The 25,977-nt window shown below is 55.6% G+C and overlaps 1 protein-coding gene across 2 annotated transcripts in view; it reads right to left on the bottom strand.

Annotated features, from left to right (window-relative positions):
- The window catches only part of MLLT1 (MLLT1 super elongation complex subunit), a 68,159-nt gene that overhangs the window by 13,170 nt on the left and 29,012 nt on the right, over positions 1-25,977 (bottom strand). The window contains exons 4-6 of one of the 2 annotated variants that reach the window (XM_058728282.1): positions 8,184-8,327; positions 4,734-4,859; positions 259-813 (exon numbers count right to left, since the gene is read on the bottom strand). In XM_058728282.1, the coding sequence (XP_058584265.1) occupies positions 259-813; positions 4,734-4,859; positions 8,184-8,327 (825 nt within the window). The remainder of the gene's footprint in view (positions 1-258; positions 814-4,733; positions 4,860-8,183; positions 8,328-25,977) is intronic. The other variant, XM_058728283.1, reaches the window with a different exon arrangement.

The raw sequence follows: 25,977 nt of genomic DNA, 5'->3' as shown, positions 1-25,977 counted from the left end.
AGCCGTGAACTCAAGGACAAAACTATCATGCTCTACCAGAACTGTCTTCCCCTAAGCCCTGTGTCCAGAGTTTCCCAACAGAAGGAGAAACTGAGGCTTAGCAAGGTGTGCAGGTTTGCCCAAAGCTACAAAGAGCATATGGGGGACCCCAGATCCCAGCCTCCTCGTCTAACCTTTGGGCCAACAAGGCCCCGAACAGCTCAGAGCCAGGAGAGAAAGGACAAGGCAAGGGGGCCGGTGGGGGAAGGACCACCTCACCTCTGTCTTGAAGGACGCCTCATCCTCCGAGTTGGACTCCTCCACCTCCGGGGGTTTTTTGATCTCCCTGGGCTCACTCTCAGCCTTGACTTTCTCCCCTTTGCCGCTGCCCTTGTCCTTGGCTGGCTTTTTGTCCGTGAAGGAGGAAGACGAGGTGCGGGGCGAGGTGCTGGGGGCGCTCCTGGACCCCTTGGAGCTACTCTTCTTCTGCTTTTTGGCGCTGGGCTTGGGTGAGTCGGCGGCAGCCGGCCGCTTGCTGGAAGACTTGGGCGGGGGCGGGGGCGGGGGCCCGCCCTTGGGGGACATGCTCTCCAGTTTGGTCTCCTTCAGGGCCATCTTGGGTTCCTTGAAAGCGGCCTTGGCCGGCGGGGCCTTCTCTTCCTTGGGCGGCCGGCCTTCGCCGGGCTTCCGCGTGGCGTCCTTGGTGCTCCTGGCCTGCTCGCGCTCCGGCTCCTTGGAGGGGGCCTTGCCCTCGGAGTCCTTCCGTGGCCGCTCCCGGTGCTCCTTGGCCGTCTTATGGGTCTTGCAGGCCTTGCTGCTGTCCCTGCTGGCGTCCTGAAATGCCGGGGCAGGAGGGGGAGAGACACGGTCAAGTGGCATCTCGGGGTCGCCCTGCTCCGCCTCCCCCGACCCCTACAAAGTATAATCCACCTGATTCAGACTCAGCTAGAGAAAATCTTCCATAAAGCGAAAAAGTAAGGCAGCAGGTGAGAGTTTTAAATGGAGCTGTCCCTTTAAACTACTGGGAAGTGTCAGCAGGTCCCGGGCGACTGCAGGCTAAGATGCCCCTCTGAATTGAACTGACATATTCCCTGAGGGATTCAAGAAGAGCACACGGTGAGTCAGACACGAGACAGGCAGGCCACACGTACCCACTCCCGCTCCAAACTCGCTGCTTCCCGCTGGCCCGGGGGAGCAGAGGCTGCGTGCGGCGCAGGGGGGTGGGGGAGCTGAGGGGCACCGGCAGGCGGGCCCCCCCCACCTGGTCCCAGTGCACGCCCAGCACAGCTCTTCTTTGGTCCCCACAGCCAGCATTTACTGAGCACCTGCTGGGCTCCCAGGTGCTGTGCAGAAACAGCTCCTTAGACCCCTCGCCCTCTCGCGATCAAAGCCGCCTGGGCAGCATTTCTAAAACACACACGATTCTTGGGTCTCCACCTTGGGAATTCGGAGGGTTGAGGGTGGAGCCCAGAAGCTAGTGCTGGCCAGGCAGGTCACGGAGCTCCTGGTGGAGACAGAGGCAGAGAGGGGCCCTGCGCCCAGGCTGCTGGGAAGGCCCCTGCGTGCCTGTGCTATCTCCAAACAAGGGCAGGACCACCTACCTCACTGGGGAGTGGTGCAGGGCCTGGCAGGCAGCAAGCACTCAACCAAGGGGGGCTGCAGCCACTGCCACCCACCCCTATGCGGCTGGCACACCCTGCAGGCGGGAGCCCCATCTGATGCCTCATTTGGACCTCCTTTCTATCGACACCCCGTCGTCACCCCGTATATCCAGGTAAACCGGACAGGTGCCTGCCGTGCTTGGCTGCCAAGGGCTCTGGCCCCACTCGGCAGGCCAGGTACACAGCCGGGCCCAGAGGCTCTCGAGACAAAGCTCACCAGGAAGCCAAGAGAGCCAGACCGGAGGGTGACCCGCACCACGAAGGTAGGGGCTGCTCTGAGGCAGCTCACCCCAAGTGCCGAGAGGACAGACTGGAGCATGTCGAGGAGGGTAGGCAAAGCAAGAAAAGGCCCAGCAGCAAGGCCCCTGCTGCCCTCACAGCCCACCATGGAGCTTTCCTGGCAAAGGGACCCAGGGACAGACAGTGCAGCCCTAAACACCTCTGATCCACTCCGGTCGCCGTCTTCTTGCAAATCCATACCCCATGTCAGTGCCAAGGGTTCGGGCACAGCCCCACATGGCCGAGGCTCACCGCCGCCTCCCTGGAGAAACATCGCTGGGTGCCCTGGCCCCAGCTCTTTATCACTGGGGCCAGGGGAAGGGATGCTCACGCCACGAGTCCCCAGCACACGGTCTAAGGGGGCAGCCCCCCTGGGGACTGGCTTGCAGAATGGGGCTCCACTCCCCAGCAAGCTGGTCTCCTGAGGAAGGAGGCCAGAAGCAAATTCCATGTGTAATTCCGGCCTCTTCTCGCAGCGTCCGTGTGCCCACTTAGGTCGCAGGAATGGGTCCAAGCACCAAGAGGCACGCTGGCCAATGCCTCCAATGCAGTTCCTACCATGCCCCCTACCCGCCGAGTCCTAGGGCCAAGCGAGCCTCCACGGCTGCCCAGGGCCTGCACAAGCAGCAACGGCCTTCGGAGCTGCAGCTCCTCACCAGGGTCTGCCCAGGACTCCCAGACCGCGAGCCCTCTGAAACCACACGCTGACGTGAGCATAAGGTAGATATTCCCAGGGATAAGGACTCCTCCCAGTCGTATTCTCAAAGCGTTAATGACCCAAAAGTGCCTAAGAACCAAGTTTTAGAGGAAGGTCAACCAAGCCAAGTGGCTGACATCAGACAGAGAAGCAGGGTGCCCCTGGAGCTACGAGAGTACAGTTCAGGAAGAGGGGCCAACGGGGCCAACCATTACCGGGGTGGGAGCCTCCAGTTCCCGACCACCACTGCACCCTCTGGGACAGAACCATCAGGGACTGATCTACCGAGGGCTGTGGCAGCCAGACTCACCACCGGCCCCCAGGCCCGGGGCTCCCATGGTCAAGGCCCTGCAAGGACATAGCCCTTCCCTCCTGGCCTCTCTGCCTGGCGCAGGTGGCCTGGCCAATCAGACCTTCTGGCTCCAGGCTGCCAGAGAACCAATCTGGGTGCCCAAAGGAAGGTGCTCAGCTGGAGGAAGCGGCTGGCACACAGGCGGTGCTGTCCAAGGAGAGCCGAGAGGGACTGACGGCTCAGAAGCGGAAGGGTTTCTTTGAGGACCGTCAGCAGAGAAGAACCTGCCGTTCGCTGCCTGAGAAACCCGTGCAGGCGCCTCCTAAGTCACGCTGCCTGGGGGGCTGGAGAGAGACCCTGGGGCAGGGAGAGGGACGGAATCCTGCCTGCCCCAGCCTCCCGGACCTGGCAGATACACTCTTCTGGCTCGGGGGCTTGCTCCCAGGAATCTCAAAGACGCTGGCGACAGATGCTGCGAGCAGCCACAGACGCAGTCTTGCCGGCCACCAGGGTGTCCTTACCACCCGGGGGGGGGGGGGAGGGGAGGCATTTCTTTGAGACGTTTTGGGTGGCTTGCAGATGACACGTACAGAAGAGATACCAACTCCTACTCTTTCTGTTCTGCAGAAAGTCCCGAAAAACCGTAGATGGCTGAGATAGAAACCACCAAGATCTCTAGCAAGCATCTTCCTTCCATTTAACCTCCATGTGGTTCAGGGAAGAACAGGCCCAGGAGGCCAGCATGGGGAAGATCCCAAGAGCCACACTCCATACCTGGACTCTGACCACACACATCTGGAGAACTTAAGTCAGACAAATCCGGGGATATCAGACACCCACTGACCTTGTGGAAAGTGCCAGAAAGACCCTGCCTGGGCGATGTGGCTCTCCTCCAGTGTTGCTGAAGAGTAAAGCTGGAAGACGGCCTGAGAGTTCAACCTGTCCCGCCTGGGGTGCCCCAGGTCCACAACACCCAACAGGTGAATGAAGCAAGAAACACGCAAAGATGAGAAATAGATAAGCTTGTGGGGTCGGAGACGGGAGGATAAGCAGCCACCCTGAGAGACAGATGAGCTTGGCCTCCGGGACACGGGACTGTGTGGGCGGCTGCAAGGGAACAGGACGCACGCTCATGAGTTTATATGGACATCAGGACACCATCTGAAGAGCTCCAGTGACCAGTCCTGAACAGTTCAGAGAGAAGTCACAGGAAGGCAGAGTGCCACCCGCCCAACAGGACTGAGACAAGAGGACAAAAACATTCCTTCTCGGGGAAAAATGAGCCTTCTCACCACATCGTCCCACTGGGCGCTTCCCCCAAATAAGCCTTCTGTGCTGAGAGCTGTTCCCAAAGAAAGAAGCCAAGCCTGGAACAGCCCAGGCCGGGGGCCGGGGGGGCACCCAGCCCTGGCAGATGGGGTGTCCTGGCCACGCTCAGGAGGCCTGGGAGTTGGGCAGTCAAGGCTGTGGCAGAAATACTCCGTCCATGGGCCCCAACCGTGCAAGACTCTCAGGGTCCTGTCTTAGGAGGGAGCCCTAAGGCCCACTGATGCAGTGGGAGCAGTGAGGATGGGGCAGGCTCTCTGGCCTTGAAAGGAAGAGGGTGAAGAGCCTACAATTACTTGGCTGCTCGTGCAATCCAGCAGGGACCGACCCTCCTGAGTGGCAGGGAGCCGCCAGGCGGAGCGAAGAGCTCTAAGAGGAAGATGCCAAGGGAGCAAGTCTGGGAACAGAAGGCCCAGCTCTGCAGAGGGGGCGCCCTGAGCCCAGGACCCACCACTGGGCCCCAGTGCTCCCATGTGACTGGGCCTTCCGCCTCACTAACCTTGGAGCCGTGGGACGGTTTGGTCTTCTTGGGGTCAGAGAAGGCAGAGAGTGGAATTGTGGGTAACATGGGGTAGTCGGGGCTGGGCCTGGACACCGTTTCTGCTCCTTCGGGCATTACCATCACCTAGTGATAAAGAAGAGACAGATGTTATCAGTGAGCAAGGAGGCAAGAGGAAGTGTGCCTGCAGGAGTCCGGCCAGAGGCTGGGGGAGCTGCCTTCTGGGACAAGGGCAAGGGGGAATTGAGCGTCACTTGTCCAAAAGAATCAAAGGCGCTTCCTCCGCGAGAGGCTGGGTGCTGAGTGGTCGGAGCAAAGCGGGCTCAAGGTGGCGAGTGAAGAGAAGCTGGGGTCCCAGGATGGCTGGGCCCAGGTGTGGCCGCGTGGCCTCTGGGAGGAGAGCCCCGAGCGCGGTGGACAGAGGGCGAGGCCAGGAAGACCGGCGGAGTGTGCCGAGAAGCACGAGAAGGCAACCGTGGCCCAAGCTGACCGGCACGCTGCGGTTTAGAAGGACCAGAAGCATGGTTTGGAAAGGCGAGAGGCCAGCCAGATACGCACACTGGGCAGCCGCGCGGCAGAGAGAGCAACTTCTGATGGGTGTGCGTACGGGGGACTTCACAGGGTCCCGCGTTTCCGGGGTGGGGGGTGGGGGGTGGGGGGTGGGGGTGGGGAGACGAGCCCTCCTCCACGGTCAAGCAGGTAGAAGGTGGCTGGACTGGCAGCATGGGAGGCAGAGGCAGGAGAGAACCGCACGGGGGTGGGCGCAGCACGAGCCTGCGGGGGAGGGCAGCGAGTGCCCCACTCTGTTAGCCAACTGCGAGGAGGAAGGGCCTGGAGTCCTGCCAGAAGGTGCTCCCGGGATCCCGGGCTCCTGCCGCACCTGCTGAAGGAGAGAAGGCTTGGGGGCAAGTTGTCCAAATACTGACACACTGCAACTTAACACTGCTAGCAGCCAGACACTCAGAGGCAGCCTCCCAGAGAGCGACGAGACAGAACAGAAGAACGCAGCACACGTTACAAAAAACAGTCATAAAAGGAAGCAAGGGGGGAAAAAGCATTCAGCTCAGTATCACGAGCACCATTAATAACCTTGAACGCCTGGGACGGATTCCCTGATGAGCCAAACCTCTCCTCTGAGGAGGCTGCTGTCAGAGAACACGGGGTGATCCCCTCCCACAGCCCCCCGACCCCGAGGCAGCCCAGCCCGAGGCCTGAGCTCCTCCTCAGAGCCTGTCCGACCGCAACACTATGACCCACGGTGCCCAGAGCCCAGCTGAGCAGCCCGGGTCTCGGGCTCGCGAGGACGCGTGTGAGAGAGAAAGGCGACTGACGCCCCGAGCCAGGAGCACACGCGGGTCTGGGCTCCTTCACTCTCGTTTCCTCCCTCTCCCCCCGTGTTCAGGTCCCTTCTCTGCCTTCAGGTTCTCCTCCTGGCCTGACGCGGCTCCTGTCCCTCTGCTCTGTAACAGCACTTTGAACACAGGCAAAGCGAACTGGCAGATCTGCTTCCTCCTCCGCCGCGGCGCTTCACGAGGACCCAGCACACCCGGTGGGAATACAGACCCTCGGCCGCAGAAGGAGCTCCTTTCTGCGCAGCTCAACTGCCGACGGGGCACCGGATGGGACCCCGTGCCGAGGGGACAGGCGGCCGCCTCCTCAAGGCTGGCCTCTGGCCGTCGGGTCCCCGCCGAGGAGGGGCCTGGCGCTCAGGCCGGTAATCAGTTCCGGGTGACCGCGGCGGAGGGGCAGCACGGAAGGCCGGTCTCATCGACCCACGACTGGGCGGGTCTGCGGTCATCTGCCGCAAGACGGCAGATGCCGGCCCCACTGGGGACGCTCAACTCCAGGAGAGCACACGAGGACCCCAAGAGTCCCAGGCTGCTCCTAAGACCAGAGATCACTGCTTTGCCGACAGCCCAGGGCAAGCCCCAGAAGCCCACAGCCTCCCAAGGGTGAGAAGGTTCCTGACCAACCCACCGGCTCTCTGGGCAGCCCCCACAAGGGGGAAGAGCCCCTGGCAGAAACCACCGTGCTGTGGCACACGGGCCTCGCTCTCCCTCCTCCCTCCAGGACCGGCCCTTCTTCCCAAACGGCCAGCCAGACCTGCGCTCCCAACCTCTCCCCCTGCCGCCGCCTCCGCCCTCCAGTTTTATATGTTTTGGTGATGCACACTGAACCTTCATCTCTTCTTAGCAAAGAAAAGCTCCTTACGCAGGGGACGGAGGGGGGCGGCCCCTTGGTCCTGGAGCTCTGGGAGGCCCGTGGGATGTGACCTGCGTGTCTGTCTCCCACAGAAATGCTGTCTGCGGGACCCCTGGGTGGCAAGGGCTTGGGGAAACGTTTGGCAGCAGAAAGAAGGTGGACAAGCAGGGCTGGGGGAGACTGTCGACCCAGGCACCCCCTCCCCCTTCCAGAACTCCCAGGCGAAGTTCAGGACAAATGTCTCTGCAGACTGCTTCCAAGGCCTGCCTGTTTGTTCCCATCAGCCAGTAGTACATGCCAGACTATAATCACAGACTCATCTGTTAGTAGGAACACGATAGAACTTAGTCAAATTTTCTGCAATGAATAACTGATTCCCCTCTTTTTTTTTTTTTTAAATAAAGCTTACAGAAGACCCAACTGAATAAATGACGAAGGACTGCTTCAGAGGCCGAAAGCAGCAGCTCAGCCCAAACTCCCTGTGTGCACTGGGCAGGTGGGCCTCCTGACCCGAATCCTCCCTGCTGGCAGCCAGGCAAATGCTCAGTGATTCTGGGTCACTAAAACGTGGCTCTGGGATGTCCTGTGTCCTTGGCCTGGCCCTCCTTTGGCCCCACGGCACACACAGTCCAGCCTACAGCCGAGCACCCCTTCTCCTCCACCTCAGGCACCCCTCCTCCGGCTCTGCACTGTGCTCCCGGTGCTCAGCCGCCACACGCGCACTCACTAAGAGGCCCAGGCTTGGAGAGCTGCCGCTTGTCTGGCTTCACTAGGACAAAACTGCCAGGCCACGCGCATCATCAGGGAACCCCATGGAGAGCCACTGCTGTTCCCCCCGATGACGCAGCCCCGGCACAGCCTTGCCAATCCGGTTAACAGCTGGCTCCCACGCCTCGCCACGCTGACAGACTGGCCTCACGCCCACTCCTCCCACCCCTCCTTCCCATGAAGGAAGATGCTAATTAACCACAGTCAACCAGGAAACTATGGGGATAACTAGCGACCGGTCACTCACAGCGACAACGCCCCAGCACAGGCTCGGGGCACCCGGGTCCCACGGTGCTGCCGGGGGCCACCGACGCAAACTGCACCTCTGAGTCTCGGGCACCCGGCCAAGGCCGGAGACACGTGCCCGGAAGAGCCCGAGGTACCCCCGGCACCAAGCTGCTCAACGTCAGGAGCCACGTGGGAGTCACGACCGAGCAGCCAGCGCGTCCCCAGCATCCATCTGCGCAGGGGCACACTCACCCCGCCAGCCATCAGGAGCTTGTACCGGAACTCAATGGTGGGATTGTTGAAGGTGAGCTTCTCACAGCGCAAGTGGTTCACGGGCGGGTTGCCCTCCAGGTTCAGGAACAGGTCATAGGTGAAGCAAACCTTCCTGGGCTCCTCCTTAAACAAAGAAAACAAGGAAGTTCATCTCACAGCCACGCAGAAGGGCGGGCAGGAGGCTGCAGGGACAGCCACGAGGCACGCTCCCCGCCACCGGCCCCTGCCCTTCTTTGCCCTCCGAGAGGCCTCCGTTTCTCTCTCCCGGTCCCTTATCTGCTTCCCTCTCGTGTGCCTCCTTCTCATCCATTCCGTTATCCGAAAGAAGTCAACTTCCTATTTGCACTGGACCCAGCAAAGCAGCCTCCACAACAGAAGCACAGATCGAGAGCGATGTTCTCAGACGGTCAATGGAAACATTCCTGCTGATGGCACGTGCAGCCTGGCGCACACCTTCCCCTGCAACCCTCGTGGCCCCCGTCAACAAATGGAGAGACTGAGGCCTGAAGACACTGCTGGGTGGCAGTGCTAAGATCTCATCCGACTCTGAGGCCCCTGATTCTAGGGCCTCCAGCCCCTGCTCCCTTCCTGGAAGGGAAATGTCTCCAGAGACATCCAGATGGCCAGCAAGCACACGAAGAGATGTTCAACATCACTAATGACTAGGGAGCCGCAAATCAAAACCACAACATAGCCCCTCACACCTACGAGGCCAGCAATTACTTTAAAAATGGAAAACGGCAAGTGGTAGTGAGGAGAAAATGGTGCCCTTGGGCACGGCGGCTGGAACGCACAACTGCCAATGCGGTCACTCTGGAAAGCTGTCCAGGGGTTCCTCAAGACATCCAACACTGAGTAACTATGCGACCCACGTATCCCTCCTCACATACGGCCGAGAAGTGAAAACATACATTCACGCAAACACTTGTACGTCTATGTCCACAGAACAGCATTTCTCTAGACTCAAAACTGGAAGCGATCCAAGTGTCCAACAGATGAAGGGACACACACAGTGAGGTCCCTCCACACAATGCAGTATCACAGCCGCGGGCAGGACCCCGGCACCCACACCCGCCGCCCCGCGGACGGACCCTGAACACGCGACGCTCACGGAGGGAACCAGACACGAGAGGCCATGCAGGGTGTGAGTCCGCGTGTGTGAAACGTCCAGAACAGGCTCATCCACGGACAGGAAGGGGGTTCGTGGGTGCTGAGGCCTGGGGGAAGACTACTGATGGGGACACAGTTGCTTCCTGGGAACAGGGAATGTTCTAGAATTAGAAAACTGTGATGGCTGCACAACACTGTGAATACCCTAAAACCACTGAATTTGTATGCTTTCAAAGGGAATTTCCTGGTATGTGAATTATACGCAATTGCTTTACAAGCCCTCCAGCAGGAGAGAAGCCCAGGGGTGCAGGTTGCTGGTGAGGAGCTCTCGGCAGCTGGGAGGAGACCCAGGACCCGGCAGTCAGGGGTGTGAAGAAGGGGGGCTCCGTGCACATGCCCTCTTCCTTCCACCCAGACCGGCCGGGCCACAGCCCCGGGAGAGAAGGGGGCAGAGACGGGGGCTGAGCCTACATTCCCCCCGCTCCAACTGCAGCCAGGGCCCCAGGCCACCCCAGCCTTCCCCCTCAGTCTCCACAGCCAGCGCCATGGTTTATAGGAGCCATGTGAGCCCTGTGGGCCTTTCTGAGCTCTGATGAACGGGCAGCGCGTGGGAGTGGGGACCTGACTGGCCCCGAGCCTGCTTCTGGACAGAGGGGACACCAGTGGGGCCCCGCTGTGCCCTGCGTTCAGGCCACAAAGGTAGAAGGCACACCTGTCAAGTAAAAGAGTTGCAGACGCTGCCTTTTGGGAGCCTTGAGCCTGGTGCAGGGAAGACAAGCAAACAGGCCTTCCCAAGCCAGTGCCAACCAGGGAGGGGACACTGGCCTCGCCCCTCCTCCCCAGCAGCCCTTGGGATCAGCAAGAGTGGTTTCTACCCCGGCTGGTCCCATCTAAACCACACCTGGCAAGCCTTCTCCTGGCGCAAGGCAGACACGTGACCTGCTCTGAGTGATGAGGTGGAGTGGAGGGCAGCCTAGGGACAGCTTTCCTTCCCAAGTCACACACGAAGCACAAGAAAAAAGGCCCAGCATCTCTTCTCCCTACCTAGTCGGGAGCTCAGCAATCCCGGAAGAGCATGCAGGGAAGCCGCGAGGATCTCTGGGCCACGAACACCGGCCGGCTGCTTTCCGACGTCTTGTTGAAGAAGAGAAAGGGCCCCCATAAAGCCCCCAAATGCAGCTGACCCCCTCCTCTGTGCCTGCACTGTTTTGTGCCCAACCTAACGGAGGCACTTGTCACAGTGGGTATGTCTCCCCACCAAACTGGGAACCCACTGGAGGCAGGGGCTGTGGGGACCCTGGTCCTGCACTCAGGTGCTGGCCTAGGGAAGACACTCCATTTCTGTCAAAAGACTGAAACACTAAGATGGACAAGAGTGGGGTGTGACCCAACAGTGTGGGTGGGTAGGGGTCGGGAAGGCCCCGGGGAGGCTGTGCCAGGTGTGGAGAGTGGCTATGAGTTGATCAGGGAAGGAAGGGGGTGAGGAGAAGCCCCACAGCCCACAGTGTCCTTCCGGAGCCCTGCGAGTCCACATGGCCACAGCTGGGAGGGGAGGGGGGACCGTGGTGGCAGTAGGTGACCGGAAAGATGGACCTTGGCCACATCCTGGAGGCAGAGGTGTCTACAGGGCGTTCTGGGCTCAGCAAGAGCAAGCCCACAGGCACCTGGGTGGCTCAATTGGTTAAGTGTCTGGCTCTTGGTTTCAGCTCAGGTCACGCTCTCACGGCTTTGTGGGTTTGAGCCCCACATCAGGCTCTGCACTGGCAGCATGGAGCCTGCTGGGGATTCTCTCTCTCCCTCTCTCTGCCCCTCTCCCACTCATGCTGTCTCTCTCAAAATAAATAAACTTAAAAGAGGAAGGAAGGAAGGAAGGAAGGAAGGAAGGAAGGAAGGGGAAGGAAGGAAGGAAGAGGAAGGAAGGAAGAGAAAAAAAGAAAGAGGGAGAAAGAAAGAAAGAAAGAAAGAAAGAAAGAAAGAAAGAAAGAAAAAGAAAGAAAGAAAGAAAGAAAGAAAGAAAGAAAGAAAGAAAGAAAGAAAGAAAGAAAGAAAGAAAGAGCCCAGATCTGCATCCCAGGAAGCCAACACCCTCTGGCCTGCAGGACACCACCACTGGGGGCGAGGTTTGAACCTGGCAGATAAAGGAAGCCAAAAACAAAACAAAACAAAACAAAACAAAACAAAACAAAACAAAACAAAACAAAACAAGAAAACCGTATCAGACATCTGTCCTGTTCCGCTAGGTCAACACAGAAGCTACGAGAGGCAGACCACGTGGGTCACTCCAGCTGACGTGGGCACCACTGCTCTGTACCTCCTAGCGGGTCAGTGACTGGGGAGCCGTCCGTCAACTGTGGCCAGCATCACACAGGCCACAGATGAGACCGATGCGTCACCTTCCGGGGAGGACTTCACCTCCAGATGCCGGTTCGAGTGAACCCGGGGAACAGACGCAGCGGAGGATGCTGCTCAATAACGAACGCCGCGGCCCGACAGCCACGAAATGCCGGCGATACCAACTCCACAGGGCAAGTGGCCTGGTTTCCTCAACAAGTCAACTGCAGAAAAGAGCAACGGGAGAGGGAGACTCCCCGTCTCCGCCCCTTTTACCAACACGTGAGCCGCAACACGGTGGTCGTGTCCACATCCCGATTCAAACGGAAAAACAAACTTTTCACAAAATCCCTCGGGTGTGAAGGGATGGTCAACGTGTAGGTTCTGACACTGATATTTTATTGAAAAGCAGTCCCCATCTCTTAGAGACACGTTCTGAAACAGTGACACGGGAAGTGACGATGTGTGGGGCGTGCTCCAAAATGACACCGGCAGGAAAGTGGCAGGTCAGAGGCGGTAAGTGCTGGAACCAGGGGATGGCCACGGGGGGGGCTTGCCACAGCACTCCGACCACCTCGATAGATGTCTCGTCGTTTCCTGAAATTTCTGTGAGTGGACACAGTGCCACGAAGCCACGCGCTTGGCGGAGGAACTCGGCGAAGGGAACGACGTGTCAGGGAGGGGAGGGTGGCTTGGGGCCTCCGGGTCACCAGCAGGAGGTGAGCGACCTTCGGACGACCCTGCGAGCACAGGGTCAGACTGGGCCGGGGGCTCGCTTCTCACTGGCCACGTGGCCTTGGTCACAAGGCCTGTCCTCCTAAGCCTCGGTTTGTTCAACTACGAGGGGGAGTATTTGATGAGACAAAGCAGCTGACTGTCTCAGTGATCAGGGAAGCTGTTGCTTTTATCAGAAAGAGATCCAGGCTGCAAGAGGTTACCTGGGACACCCACAGACAGACGGTAACTGAAGCCACAGGACTCCCCAGCAGGAAAATGGGAGCTCCCAGGCACACTGAAAGGCTGCCCCGTATCCTGCACTCAAGGTGTGGAGAGAAGACAAAGGCCTGGTGCCGAGCGGGGGTGCCCGACATTTATCACGGCCGGGCACTTTTTCTAAGCACTTGACATGTATGACTGTGTCCCAGCCCGAACGAAGCACAAGTTCTCTCACTGGCCCCATTTCACAGATGAAGAAGCTGAAACGCAGGTAACCTGCTTGGTGCCACGCGGCTAGCTGGTCAGCGGTAAGCCAGGACTCACTCAGGGTGGGCGGTACTCTCTGGAAGCCGTGGCCCTCGGAGGAAAGCGGGAGGGATGCTTACGACTCCCCAGAGCTGGGCACGCAGCATCTGGGCTGGGCAGGGGCCCTCCCCCGAGTGCCCAGAGGGTGTCCTGCTCTACTGACCCGGGATCGGCGGCTGGCAGCTGACGTGTACGTCACAGCACGCTGACGACGGCTGATCAGAGCTCCCTCTGGTAAGACCTCAGCCCGCTGCAGCTTAGGAACTTCCAAAAGGGTGACGCCCCCTCCCCGGGAAACCAGCCTCCTTCTCGGGAGGCACAGGCAGCGAGGAAATGCCTCCAAGAGCCTCAGCATGTTCACTGAGGAGTAACCAAGTTCAAGGTGTGCTGGGCCCACAGTCCCAGGAGTAACATCCCTGTCCTTCCAGCCAGACCCTGCCTACGTGTGGAGGGTCTCTCTCAGCAAAGGCAGCTGAAGCCGGCCCCAGATGGTCTTGGCCCAGGCCACGGGTGGCCACCCACCGCCCAGGATACTGGCCGCAGGCCAGCGTCTCTCTCCAGACTCAGCAAACTAAGACCCAGAAGAACTGGCCAAACTGGTGCCAGCGCCCAGAGCTGATGGCGCGTGGACCTGTCCACAGCTTTTGGGCAGTCCAGGTCACAGGAGCCCTGGGGGCATGGGCCCACAGCCCTGGGGCCAGCCGCCCACGCCTGCGGCTTCTGCTGCTGCCTCTCCAGCACCCGGGACCCTCCCCAGAGCTGTCCCCAGGGCCCCGCCCTCTTCTGCAGCCGGCAGAGCTAGCCCCGGAGGACCCTGTGTGCGACCAGAAGAGGAGCTGGCCCTCACTCCCCCGGGGTTCCAGAACTCACTAGCTGAGGACGACCTCGGGGCAGGTCCTTGTCATCTTGGCCCTGCCCACACTTCCTTCTAGGGGCCTGCCTGCCACCGCCCTGTTAGAAGGCCCTGGATTCAAACACAGTTAAACCTGAATCTGATCGTGGCCCTGTATCTAACTGCCAATTTACAGGGCTGCTGTCAGCAACATCCCAGCGGGGCAAACCATACAGCTGTGCAGAATGCTTGGCAAGGCAGAGAAAGAAAAGACTTAAAGAAGCTTAAGAAATGCAGCAACCAATTGCGAGGCACCGACCTTGTCTGAATCCTGATGTGAACAAGTTATTAAAATATATATATGTGTGATCACACGAAAGCTCTGACATTGGATACTTGATATTGAGAATTATTAATTTATTAATTTCCAACGTGATGATACCGCAGTTAGGTCACTTTTACAAGACTCTTATCTTTCATACACACAGACTGAAATACTTTCGAATTAAAAGAGAGGATGTCGTGGACTTGTTTCAAAATAATCCCGGGGCACCTGGGGGGCTCAGTCGGTTGAGCGACCGACTTCGGCTCAGGTCATGATCTTGCGGTTCACAGGTTCGAGCCCCGCGTCGGGCTCTGTGCTGACGGCTCGGAGCCTGGAGCCTGCTTCCGATTCTGTGTCTCCCTCGCTCTCTGACCCTCCCCCGTTCACGCTCTGTCTCAAAAATAAACAAACGTTAAAAAAAATTTTTGTTCAAAAAATAATCCCACGGCCAAAGACGAAACGGGCACTGTACTCAAGTAAGTGCTGGTGTGGGGTGGTTCGCTACTCTCCACTTCCGCATATATTTTAAGTTTCCTGTACTGAGACTTTTTTTTAATGTTTATTTATTTTTGAGAAAGAGAGACAGCGTGAGTGGGGGGAGGGGCAGAGGGAGAGGGAGACGCAGAATCCAACGCAGGCTCCGGGCTCCGGGCTGTTAGCACAGAGCCTGACGCGGGGCTCGAACCACGAATGGCGAGACATGACCTGAGCCGAGGTCGGACGTTTGGCCAGCTGAGCGCCCTCAGGCGCCCCAGTATTAAAAGACTTTAGCATACAGACAGGGCCCCTCATGGAGCACAGAGAAGACCAACGAACCCCTCCACCCCTGGGGTCCTCTTTGACCACCGGGTGAATGCCCCGCCCTCTGCTTCAGGCGGCCGGCGGCACGACTCAGCGAGTCCTCCCTGGGGCCAGGCGCAGCACCACAGGCTTTACCCAGCACCTTCTGTCATCCTCACAAATGCTCCGGGAGTGAGCCGCTGCTCTCGCCAGACGTCAGGACAGGAAACTGAGCTTCAGTGGCCTTTAATCATTTGCCAAGGCCACACGGAACCCACAAAGGCCAGGCGCTCGAGTCCATGCATCACAGCCTGTGGCATCTTCCTGTGGACGCAGCTCTGCCACGCCCAGCCCTTGGCTCCCCATGGTGAGCCCACAGGGACTGCTGCCAGGGCGACAGGAGACACTGCCCACTGTCCAGTAAAGACAGCCAGGGAGGCGCCGTGGAGAACCTATGTTGGAAAGCAAACGCCACCAGACCTACAAGCCCACTTCCAAGATTCCAGATGTTCAAGGAGGGTCACTGAGGCATTCCTGAAGTGAGAGGCCTAGAGATGCCCGGTGTCCCTCAACAGGAAAAGTCAGGGACGTTACGGCCGGTCTAAGCTAAGGGGAATGCCACACAGCTGTCGTAAAGAACGAGGTCAAGCTATGGGTACTGATGTGGGAAGTCCACAGAGATTTCTTCCCTCCCTCCCTCCCTCTCTCCCTCCCTCCCTCTCTCTCTCTCTCTCTCTCTCTCTCTCTCTCTCTCTCTCTCTCACACTCACGCACACACACACATGCACACGCACACACCCCATAGGAAAAAACCTGTTTGTGGAAGGACTTCACTAATTGCTTACGTTGGTAACTTCAAGGGAACAGACTGGAGAGAGGACTCCAATTCCTAGCCTGCCACACACATCCCCCCTGCAGTAAGATGCAGAAAAATGACTTTAAAAGGCTTAAGGAAAACAGTGCAATGAGGGCTGAAAACCATGGACTTCTAGGCCCAAGACCTCCTGCGTGCCAAAGCAGCTCTGACTTCCTGTGTGACCCTGGACAAGCCACCCCACCTCTCTGAGCATCGACGAGAGGAGGAAAGAACACCACAGGGTTCTGGAGGCACAAAGGAGGGAGAAATGACCGTGGCTCCGGCCAGTCCGGGACCCCGCCCACCCTCCCCCGAAACTGCTCAGCCACGACTAACACAGGACAACCTGTCTCAGTCAGAACCGAGGCTGGGGGAGCCCACAGCTTGGCCCTGAGCGAGCGCAGGACTGTGCTAATGTTGACATTACGGCCTGTCCCACCCTACTCATCTGTGCCCCACCCTCACTTTGGGGGGGCGGCAGCACAAGTGACTCAGTTATGTGACTCCCATCTTCACAGGAAACACATTAATCAGTCAGGAGAGATTCTGGGGGAAGCTGACCCCAGGCCGATTCTTCCACTCCCTTCTCCAGGAGCCCAGGAGAAGGCACTGGTGGGAGAGCCAAGTAGGAGGGTCGACTGTCCCTCCTGGTGACCCAGGGTAAGGCTGAGCCTTTTCTTGAGCACATCTGCTCTTTCGAGGTGCTTCTCTGCCCCTCTCCAGACACCGCCCTCTAGGAAATACAGGTGTTTCTGGGGTCCCACACGGAGGAACAGAAGGATGCTGCAGGGAACGACAACCCAAGCCGCACAGCTGGCATCCATGCGGCCTGTCACAACTCAGCAGCCCCCTGACCTTTCCCCAGGTCTCCCGGCACAACGTCCCTCCCGTTCTGGCTCCTCAGCGATCCCCCAGTGAGGGTCAGCCCCCTCGGCTGCATCGACCAACCAACTGTCCCCCTGCAGAGGAGCCACCAGCAGCCAGCTCCACAGGGGGCTCTGGGGAGCCCTGGGGGAGCCCTGGGGAGCCCCCGAAAGCCCACCCAGGCCGTGGCCAAGGGGCCAAGACGGTGGCGACTCTAGAAGGGGCAAGCCGGGTGGGGAGCATGTGGGTTCCCCACCCAATCACTCAAGGCACACTTTCGCCCACCAAGTCTCAACTGAAACAGGGCAGGTGGGCAAAGCCGAGCCTGGCCCTACGCGAGAGGGCGTTTGCAGGCCAGGGCCCTTTCCACTCCAGAGACGGGGAGGGGCGGGAGAGCACAGGACTCGTTGGCCCTGGGACTGCCCGCCAGCTTGTCGCCAGTCCTACCATAGTGCCTACAGAGCTGTCGCCCCAAAACAGAAGTCGGCCAGGATGTGTCCAGGAAGATGCCTCTGAGGGCTTACACAGAAGCTGGCAAGCACTGTTTTAACTTACTTTAAAAGAAAACAAACCCTTCCAAATAAAGCCACACAAACTCCCTAATAAAATGTACCAAAATGCCCTTCCTGTGACCTCAGATACTAGCATCTGAGTAAAGCCCAGGAGGGTCAGGGAAGGCCAGGACTCACTGTCCAATAATAGCCTGTTGTGGGGGTGGGGGTGGGGGTGGGGGTGGAGACGAGGGCAGGGAGGATGTGTAGCCCTAGCAGCCAGTAACCAAAATGAACTCGCTCGCACTTTACCACTTCTGAAAATCGGGCTTTCTCTTCCAGTCAGCACACACACCTAGTACGTTTCTTTTCCTCCTCCCGGACCAGAGAGTGTGATCACAGTGACGGCACATCTCACCACGAAACGGTGGAGCTGCACGTTCAAAACCCAAATGCGTCCGGGCCAGTGTTCCCTCCCTGACAAACACCCACAGGGCGCAGGCGGGCCCCACGCAGGTGGAGCTTGAGAAATGAAAAGAGCAGTGGCTTTGGGCGTAGGAAAACTCGCTCCCATTTCACAACTGAATTCTCTTCTCTCCTCTCAGTTTTGCCAATAGGAACCAGCTTGAATTTGAAAACGGAAAAACCAGATCTAAGACAATTCCCAAGGAAAATGAAAGCACATCAAACGATGCCTTAAATCTAGAACAGCTAGGGTCCAGCTAATAATGCTGGCCTCAGCTGATGACTCAGAACCAAACCAAAACAACTCCACGCCAAGGTCGATCTGCCTCGGACATGAGCAGGCAAACTGCGGGGTCACCAACTGGCACAGCTGAAGGAACCCGCGAGAGCTGGCCCTAGCCCAGAGAGGAAGGGGTATGAGGGAAGGGCACAGGCCACGTCCTCAAGGGCCACGTGCTCAGGGAGGGGCAGCAGCCCCCCAAGTCCCACCCCAGCACCTGCTCATCATGCCCAGGACCAAGCCCCGGAGCCTCCCTCCCACGGAGACACTGCAGGTGTCCGCCCTCTGTCCCCAACGCCTGCCTCTGGGACGAAGACAAGCACTTCCTGTTTGGCAGCCACTGAATTACTTCCGGGAAAGGCTGGACCACATCTGCTTTGTAATGTGACTGTGCCGCCACAAAACAGTCCGGAACGGGCATGAGACGGGCACTTTGCTGGGGATTCTGGAGCCGTGGCCAGAGGGATCGGAAGGACTGACGCTTCACTGAGGCCCTGATGGCACACCCACTCCCTAAAGGCCTGGGAGGCCTTTTTATAAGCAAGTGACACCTCCTACTCCCGGCTGGCACACTCCAGTGGCTCCCCAGTGTACCCGGGTTGAGTTGACCCCAGACTCCCCTCCGAACCCAAGTGCCCCTGACGCTCCACCCCACCGTGCTGCCGCTTTCAGCCTGGAGGGGGGTCTCCCGGTCCTTTCCACCCCACTGACTCCTACCCACTCACAAGCCTCAGAGTAAGTCTGGCTTCCTAAGGGAAGCCTTTCCCTACGCATCCCCCAGCTCTCTCTGACCGAGTCTGCCGTAATGCCCTTGCAGTATTAAGATAAAGATACTTGTATCCAGAGCACATTAAGAACCCTTAAAACTCAACAATAATGAAGCTAACCCAATTTTTTAAAAAGCCCCTCTAAAGTTCAAAACACTTCACCATGGGAACTATATGAATTGCAAACACATGAAAAGATGCTCGGTGTCATCAGCCAGCAGGCGAGTGCAAATCGAAACTTAATGAGAACTTACTAGTTTACACCCACTAGGATGGCTGGAACCAAAAAGACAGGAAGTGTCGGTGAGGATGGGGAGAAACTAGGACTCCATTCATCTCTGGTGGGAACGTAAGCTGGTGCAGTTGCTGCGGAAAAAGGCATGGCGGGTCCTCAAAACATTACACAGAAGGGCGCCTGGACGGTTCAGGCAGTTGGGCATCCGACTCTGGATTTCGGCTCGGGTCATGATCCCAGGGTCGTGGGATCGAGCCCCACGTTGGGCTCTGAGCTGACAGAGCAGAGCCTGCTTGGGATTCTCTCTCTCTCTCTGCCCCTCCCCTGCTCTCTCTCTCTCTCTCTCAAAATAAATAAACTTAAAATACATTAAAAAAAATTAAACAGAATTACCTTAGGATCCAGCAATTCTACTCCTACGTATATGCCCCAAAGAAGTGCAAACATTTACCTGTGCAAAAACTTGTGCACAGAATTGCTAACAGTGCGAACAGATAAACACAACCTAGTCCATCCATACAGTGGAGTACATCCAGCCGTAAGGACTGAGGCACTGAGGTGTGCTACAGTGGGGATGAGCTCCGAGAACAGGCCGGATAAAAGATGCCAGTCAGAAGAGGCCACAGACCGCGCGTGACTCCACTTCCGTGCAAGGTTCCAAACAGGCAAATCTACGGATAAAAAGTAAACCAATGTTTGCCAAGGAGGGAGGGAGGATGAGGAGTGACTGCTAACGGGGACAGAGTTTCTCTTTGGATGGAGTGTTCTGGAATTGGTGGTGACGGCTGCACTACTCCGCAAACACTAAAAGCAATGCTGTGTACACTTTAAAGCGATGGACTGTATGCTCTGTGACTTACAAATCCATAAAGCTATGTTTTAAAAAGAGAGGCAGGACGGCACCACCCACGCGGAAAGCAGAGACTAGCGCCCATGCTCAGCCCAGGCGAGGGCACCGGTGGAGCCCCGAGACACGCCTGCTCTGTGCGACCAGCCGTCCCACGTGAGCTGGGACCATGACCCCCGTGCGCCCAAAACCTATGTTCACACAAAAACGTGGACGCAAACGTTCAGGGAGACCTTGCTCACGATCACCCAGAACCGGGAACAACCGAGACGTCCTTCACCTGGCAGACGGGTAAGCGGACCATAGGGCGTCCACATGGTAAAAAGGAATGAGCCGCTCACTCAGGCAATGACGCGGGTGAATCTTAAGTTCTGCAAAGTGAGGGAACCCAGACACCAAGGGCTACGTACTGGACGGTTCTGTTTACACGGCAATCTGGAAAAGGCAAAACTACAGGGATGCGAAACGGATGAGTGGTCACAAGGGACTGTGGGGGCAGGGGGCTGACTTCAAAGGGGTGGCGTGGGGGGCCACGGGGGAGGACAGCACCGTTCTGCACTGTTCCGGTAGATGATGGCTGCATGTCAAGACCCGGTGTGAATTTCACCGAAAACAAACCGAAACAATAAGGATGGACAGCTGGGCAGGGGCAGGGGGCCCAAGGTGCAACATAGGCTGTGACCAACGAGCCTTGCCGTATTCCAAACGTAAGACAGAACCGCATCGGCGAGGATGTGGGAAGCAGCAGTGTGTTTGAGCCACGCAGCAGAAGGCCGAAGACAGGAAGAATTACACACAAACACTGTACTCAAGCTGGTAAACGTACCTCTTCCAGGAGTCCTGGTCAGCAATTCGGAAACTGCTTTCCCAGCCCACTGGAGTTCAACAATAAGCAAATATATGGTAGATAATGAGGGTCGGGTTTCTCCCTTCGGAGAAAGTTAGAATTAGCAATGGAGGAATGCTAGAAGAAACTCGTTGGTGCGGGACTGGAGGTGAAGGCCCCGGTATGAACCGAGGTTCGCTGTGATGTCACACAGACGCAGAAGTGACGCAGGCGGGGGTGGTGAGCACAGGTGACCCTTGAACAATGCGGGAGTCAGGGCGCCGAACTCCTCCCACCACCCCCCCCCCCCCCCCGGCAGTCAAAAACCTGCCTAGGAACTTTTGACTCCCCCTAAACTAACTACCAACAGTCTACTGTTGATGGGAGCCTTATCAATAACATAAGGAGGATAAACACATATTTTGTATGCTGTATTGTAATATCCTGTATTCTTTATTTTTTAATGTTTATTTATTTTAAGAGACAGAGCAAATGGGGAAGGGGCAGAGAGAGAGAAGGAGGAAGGGAGAGAGAATCCCAAGTAGGCTCCATGCTGCCAGCACAGAGCCCGACACAGGGCCCGAACTCATCAACTGTGAGAGCATAACCTGAGCTGAAATCAAGTGGGACACCCAACCGACTGAGCCACTCAGGCGTCCCATATACTATATTCTTTAACAATAAATTAAGCTAGAAAAAGAAAATGTTATTTAAAAAATCATTAAAAAGCACATTTACGGTACTGTTATTTATTAAAAACAATCCACACAGAAGTGGACCCACACAGCTCAAACCCGTGCTGTTCAAGGGTCAACTGTAAAATGCGTGCATTTCCCAGCTCTGTCCCTGGAGAGGCCCAAACGCAGTGATATCACAGCAGCGAAAAGCACACTTCACTCCCAGATCTTGGCTTTTACAGACCATTCTTTAATAAAAGGGACCAGGACTCCTTTAGAGATGGCTGATTCTAGGGCTGGGGCAGGGAGACCCAGGATGAGCCTGTGGTGCCTGAAAGTGAGAAAGCACCCCGAAAACCATGATGGGAACATAATGAAAGGGCACAGGGGCCCGCCTGAGGGAGGTCCCAGTGGCCACAAGAACAGTTTGAATAACAATGGGACTCGATTATAATCCAAAGGAAAAAACCCAAATATCCACGAATCCACACTGAAATAAATGAATGAGTGAATAAATCTGTAAATGGGGGATAAGGGACAACTCTTCCTTACAGAAAAATTCCAATTAATAAATTCAGAAATAAAGGAAACAGAAATCCCCACAGAACACCCCTGATGGATGCTGAACTTGAAAAGGTTGGGATGACACTTGGAAAAGAAACAGGTTATCCGCACAGTTGCAAAGAATCTCCCCCAAACGGCTGTAACAATGTCACTACGGTGGTCTGAACCACCACCGCCAGGATACCAAGCTGAATTTCTCTCCGCCTGAGTGTGGCCTGGACTGGACTTGCTTCTAATAAGTAGCAGAGTATGTAACCCCACCTAATCACGAGGCAACACCACACAAGCCAAGCTGAGGGGCACTCTCCAAAATGCTAGGCTAGCATATTTTTATTTTTTATTTATTTTTAATTTTTGAATAGAATTTAATATTATTAAAATGTCAAGATCATAAAAGACCAGCAAAAGCAGAGGACTTGTCACAGAATGAAGGAGAAAAAGAGGCATGATGCTACATGCAACGTAGGATCCTGAATAGATTCTAGAACAGAAAAAGAACACTAAGAAATGGGGAAATCCAAATAAACTCTGTTAATAAAAGTCTGTAAATTCAAATTAATATTGTGTGCCATGGTTGTGGAAAATGTTAATATGAGGGGAAGCTGGGTGTGAGGTACATGAGAACTCTTTGTACAACCTCTGCAGCTCTGCAAATTACTTCAAAATTAAAAGTTATAAAAAAAAATCCGGATGATGAGACAGTCCCTGCTCGCTTGTTAGTGAAAGATCTTTATGTATGTTTGGAGCAACCTGAGTTTGTGAATCTGCTTCTTTCTTTGAATGTGAATTTTATGGAATCTAAATACAGACCAAGTCTTTCTGAATAGGGGCACCTGCGTGGCTCAGTCGGGTGAGCGTTCGATTCTAGATTTCGGCTCAGGCCGTGATCTCACAGTTCATGGGATTGAGCTCTGTGCTAGGCTCTGCGCTGACAGCATGGAGCCTGGCTGGGATTTTCTCTCTCCCTCTTTCTCTGCCCCTTCCCCGCTCGTGCACATGCACACTCTCTCTTAAAATAAATAAACTTTTAAAAAATCTTTCTGATAAAATTTAGCGTCCAAATTGAGATGATTCAGTAACTATAACACACACACCAAATTTTAAAGGGTTGTATGAAAAAAGAATACAAAATATCTCAGGGATTTAAGAATACTGATTATGTGTTTGGGGTGACTGGGTGGCTCAGTCAGTTGACTGTCACACTTCGGCTCAGGTTATGATCTCACAGCTCATGAGTTCGAGACCCACATTGGGCTCGCTGATGCCGGCACAGAGCCCACTTCAGATCTGCTGTCCACCCACCCCCCTTCTCTCTGCCCCTTCCCTACTCGCACTCTCAAAAATAAACAAACCTTAAAAGACAAAACAAAACAAAGAATACTGATCGCATGTTGAGATGATGTTTTAGATATAGTGGGCTAAGACACATTATCAAAATTAATTTCACCCATTTCTCTTTTGGCCTTTTTTAATGTGGCTACTAAAAACAATTTAACTACATGGGTGGCTTAAATATTTTACTGGACAGCCAGAGTACGGGACGTAATTCACTCACTGAGACAAGAAGGGCTTCAAACGCGTCTGGCCGCTTCCAGAACAACATGAGATGCAAAGGGAGCATTTCGGCAAAACTCCACTCTCTTCATCCCTAGGACACTTAGGAACCGATTTCCCTGTCTGAACCAGGTCCCCTGTCCTGGGGCAGCACTAGCACGTTCTCCGGGGCCACACGTTCTCCGAGTCCCACGTTGACTCCGGAGAGTCAACGCTCTCGTTGACTTTCCAAAGGAATAAGCCAACCGCAGCTCCCAATGGCTTCTGGATCAACATGTGATCAGAGGGCAACCATCTGGATCCCCGTGGATCACTTATCACTTAAGCTCCCAACTCAGGGAACTCAGGTCACCCATTCACTCTGCCCCATAATGTGCTTTCACTGTTGGCATTTAAAAACAGGGGCCTATCCAGAATTCACACAAAATTCTCACAACTCAACAACAAAAAGACAAACTACCCAATTAAAAAATGAGCAAAAAGACTTGGGTAGATGTTTCTTCAAAAAATAGGCAAGTGGTCAACGAGCGCATGAAAAGATGCTTGGCATCGCTCGTCACCTGGGAAACGGAACTCAAAGCAACCACGAGATGCCACTTCACACCCTCTAGGGTGGCTAGGATGGAGAAGATTAATAAACGGAAAAAAAAAGAAGGAAGGCCGTGGCAGCAAGGGTGCAGGGAGAAGTGGGACCCTCATACACTGCTGGTGGGAACGTAAAACCATTCAGCCACTGCACAGAGCGGTTTGGTGGTCCCTTAAACAGCTGAGCATTGAGCGCTGCCTGGCTGGCTTGGCTGGAAGAGCATGTGACACTTGATCCCAGGGTTGTGTGTTCAAGCCCGACGTCGGGCGTGGAGATAACTTTAAGAAAAGGAGAGAGGGAAAAACAAAGAAAAAAAAAATCAAACACAGAAACACGGTCTGACCCAGCAATTCCACTCCTGGGTAGATACCGAAGGAACCGGAAACCAGTGACCGAACAAGCGCACACACACGTGTTCGTGGCAGCAGGCGATTCGCGGCGGCCACGAGGCGGAAACAGCTCAAATGCCCATGAGCAGAAGAATGGATGGACGGCGCCATGCTGCGGAAAGTTATTCAGCCGTGAAAAAGCACGACACTCTGACACGCGATACAATGTGGATGAGCTCATCAATGGCACTCTAAGTGAAGGAGGCCAGGCACGAAGGGTCACGTGAGGAACAATTGGGAAACGCACACAGGTTTTCGGTTTGGGCTGAAGACAATGTTTCGGGAGCGCATGGCGATGGCTGCTGCTGCGTAACACCGAATTCCCTGATCACCACTCAACTGTTCCCTTACAAGTGGCTGATTTTACATTCTGTGACTTTCACTTCGGTTTTGGAAAAGGTAGGGGGGCGCACAACACACTCACTGCTCACGTCACGAGTCGTCTTGCCACCCTCCAGAATCAGTCTGACCCGTCCGTTCGGTCACTCATTCCACAAGCGCTGACCCAGAGCCATCGCCATGCTGGAGGCCAACACACAGCAGAGAACACGACCGACGGGGCCCCGCCCTCAACAGCTCACATTCCAGTGGCGGAGACAGACATCAGACACATAAACGCAGGCAGTTAAGGACCATGGAAAAGCGGAAGAACAGTGAACCAGGAGAAAGGCCAGGAGGGAAGCCCGAACTCAGAGGAAGATGAGAGCAGAGGGCTCCGGGCTCTCCCACGTCCTCACTGGGGAACCCCGAGCAGGTTAACTTCTCTCATCGCTCATCTCTCATTCTCCTGCCCGTAAAACGGGACCTCCCCCTTCGCGGGGCTGTGCGAGGATCACGGGAGCTACTGTGTAAAATGCCCAACACAGCCCCCTGGCCTAGGTTATCATTAAATACTTGTTTTCCTAGGGATAAAATCACCCGAGGGGTAGCAATACTCTAAAAAACCCAAATCACATGATCATCTCACCAAATGCAGGAAGAGTATTTGACGATTCCACACCCTTCTGTGATTAAAACAAAAACAAAAACCTCCGCAAACTAGAAACAGAAGGAAACTACCTCAACACGATAAAAGCCGCATATGGAAAACCCACAGCCAACATCACAGTCAATGGTGAAAGACTGAGAGCTTTCCCTCTTAGGTCACAAGGCAAGGAAGCCTGCTTTCACCACTTCCATTTAACACAGTGCTGCAAGTTGTAGCCAGAGCACGAGGCAACAGAAACAAAAAACAAAGTCGTCCTAATTGGAAAGGAAAAAGTTAACTCCGCTGTTGGCAGATGATACACTCAAATGCAGAAAACCCTACGATTCCACAACCCCCCCCCCCCAAGAAACCTGTCAGAATAAATGAATTAGCAAAGTTAAGGGATACAAAATCAACAAACACAAAAAAACCAGCTGCCTTTCTATACACTAACAACAAACAATCTGTAAACAAAATGAAGAAAACAAATCCACTTAAAATAGCATCAAAAAAAATTTAAAACACTTAGGAATTAACTTAGCAGAGGAGGTAAAAGATTTGTACAATAAAAACTACAAGCCGCTGCTCAAAGAACTTGAAGACCTAAGAGTAAAGACATCCGTGCTCGTGGACTGCAAGACTTGAATTGTTAAAATCTCAGTACTGACAGGGCACGGCAGCACGAAAACGTTCACCTTTAGCCGGGCAGGCTAACCTCTAGCCTGCATAGTTCTGATAAGGATCAAATGCGTGCCGGTTGCTACATTCTTAAAGGGTCTCATGAC

This window comes from Neofelis nebulosa, chromosome 4 (assembly GCF_028018385.1).
Source record: "Neofelis nebulosa isolate mNeoNeb1 chromosome 4, mNeoNeb1.pri, whole genome shotgun sequence".
NCBI lineage: Eukaryota > Metazoa > Chordata > Mammalia > Carnivora > Felidae > Neofelis > Neofelis nebulosa.
Note: the sequence above shows the minus strand (reverse complement) of the source record. Positions and strands in the feature narration are given on the sequence as shown.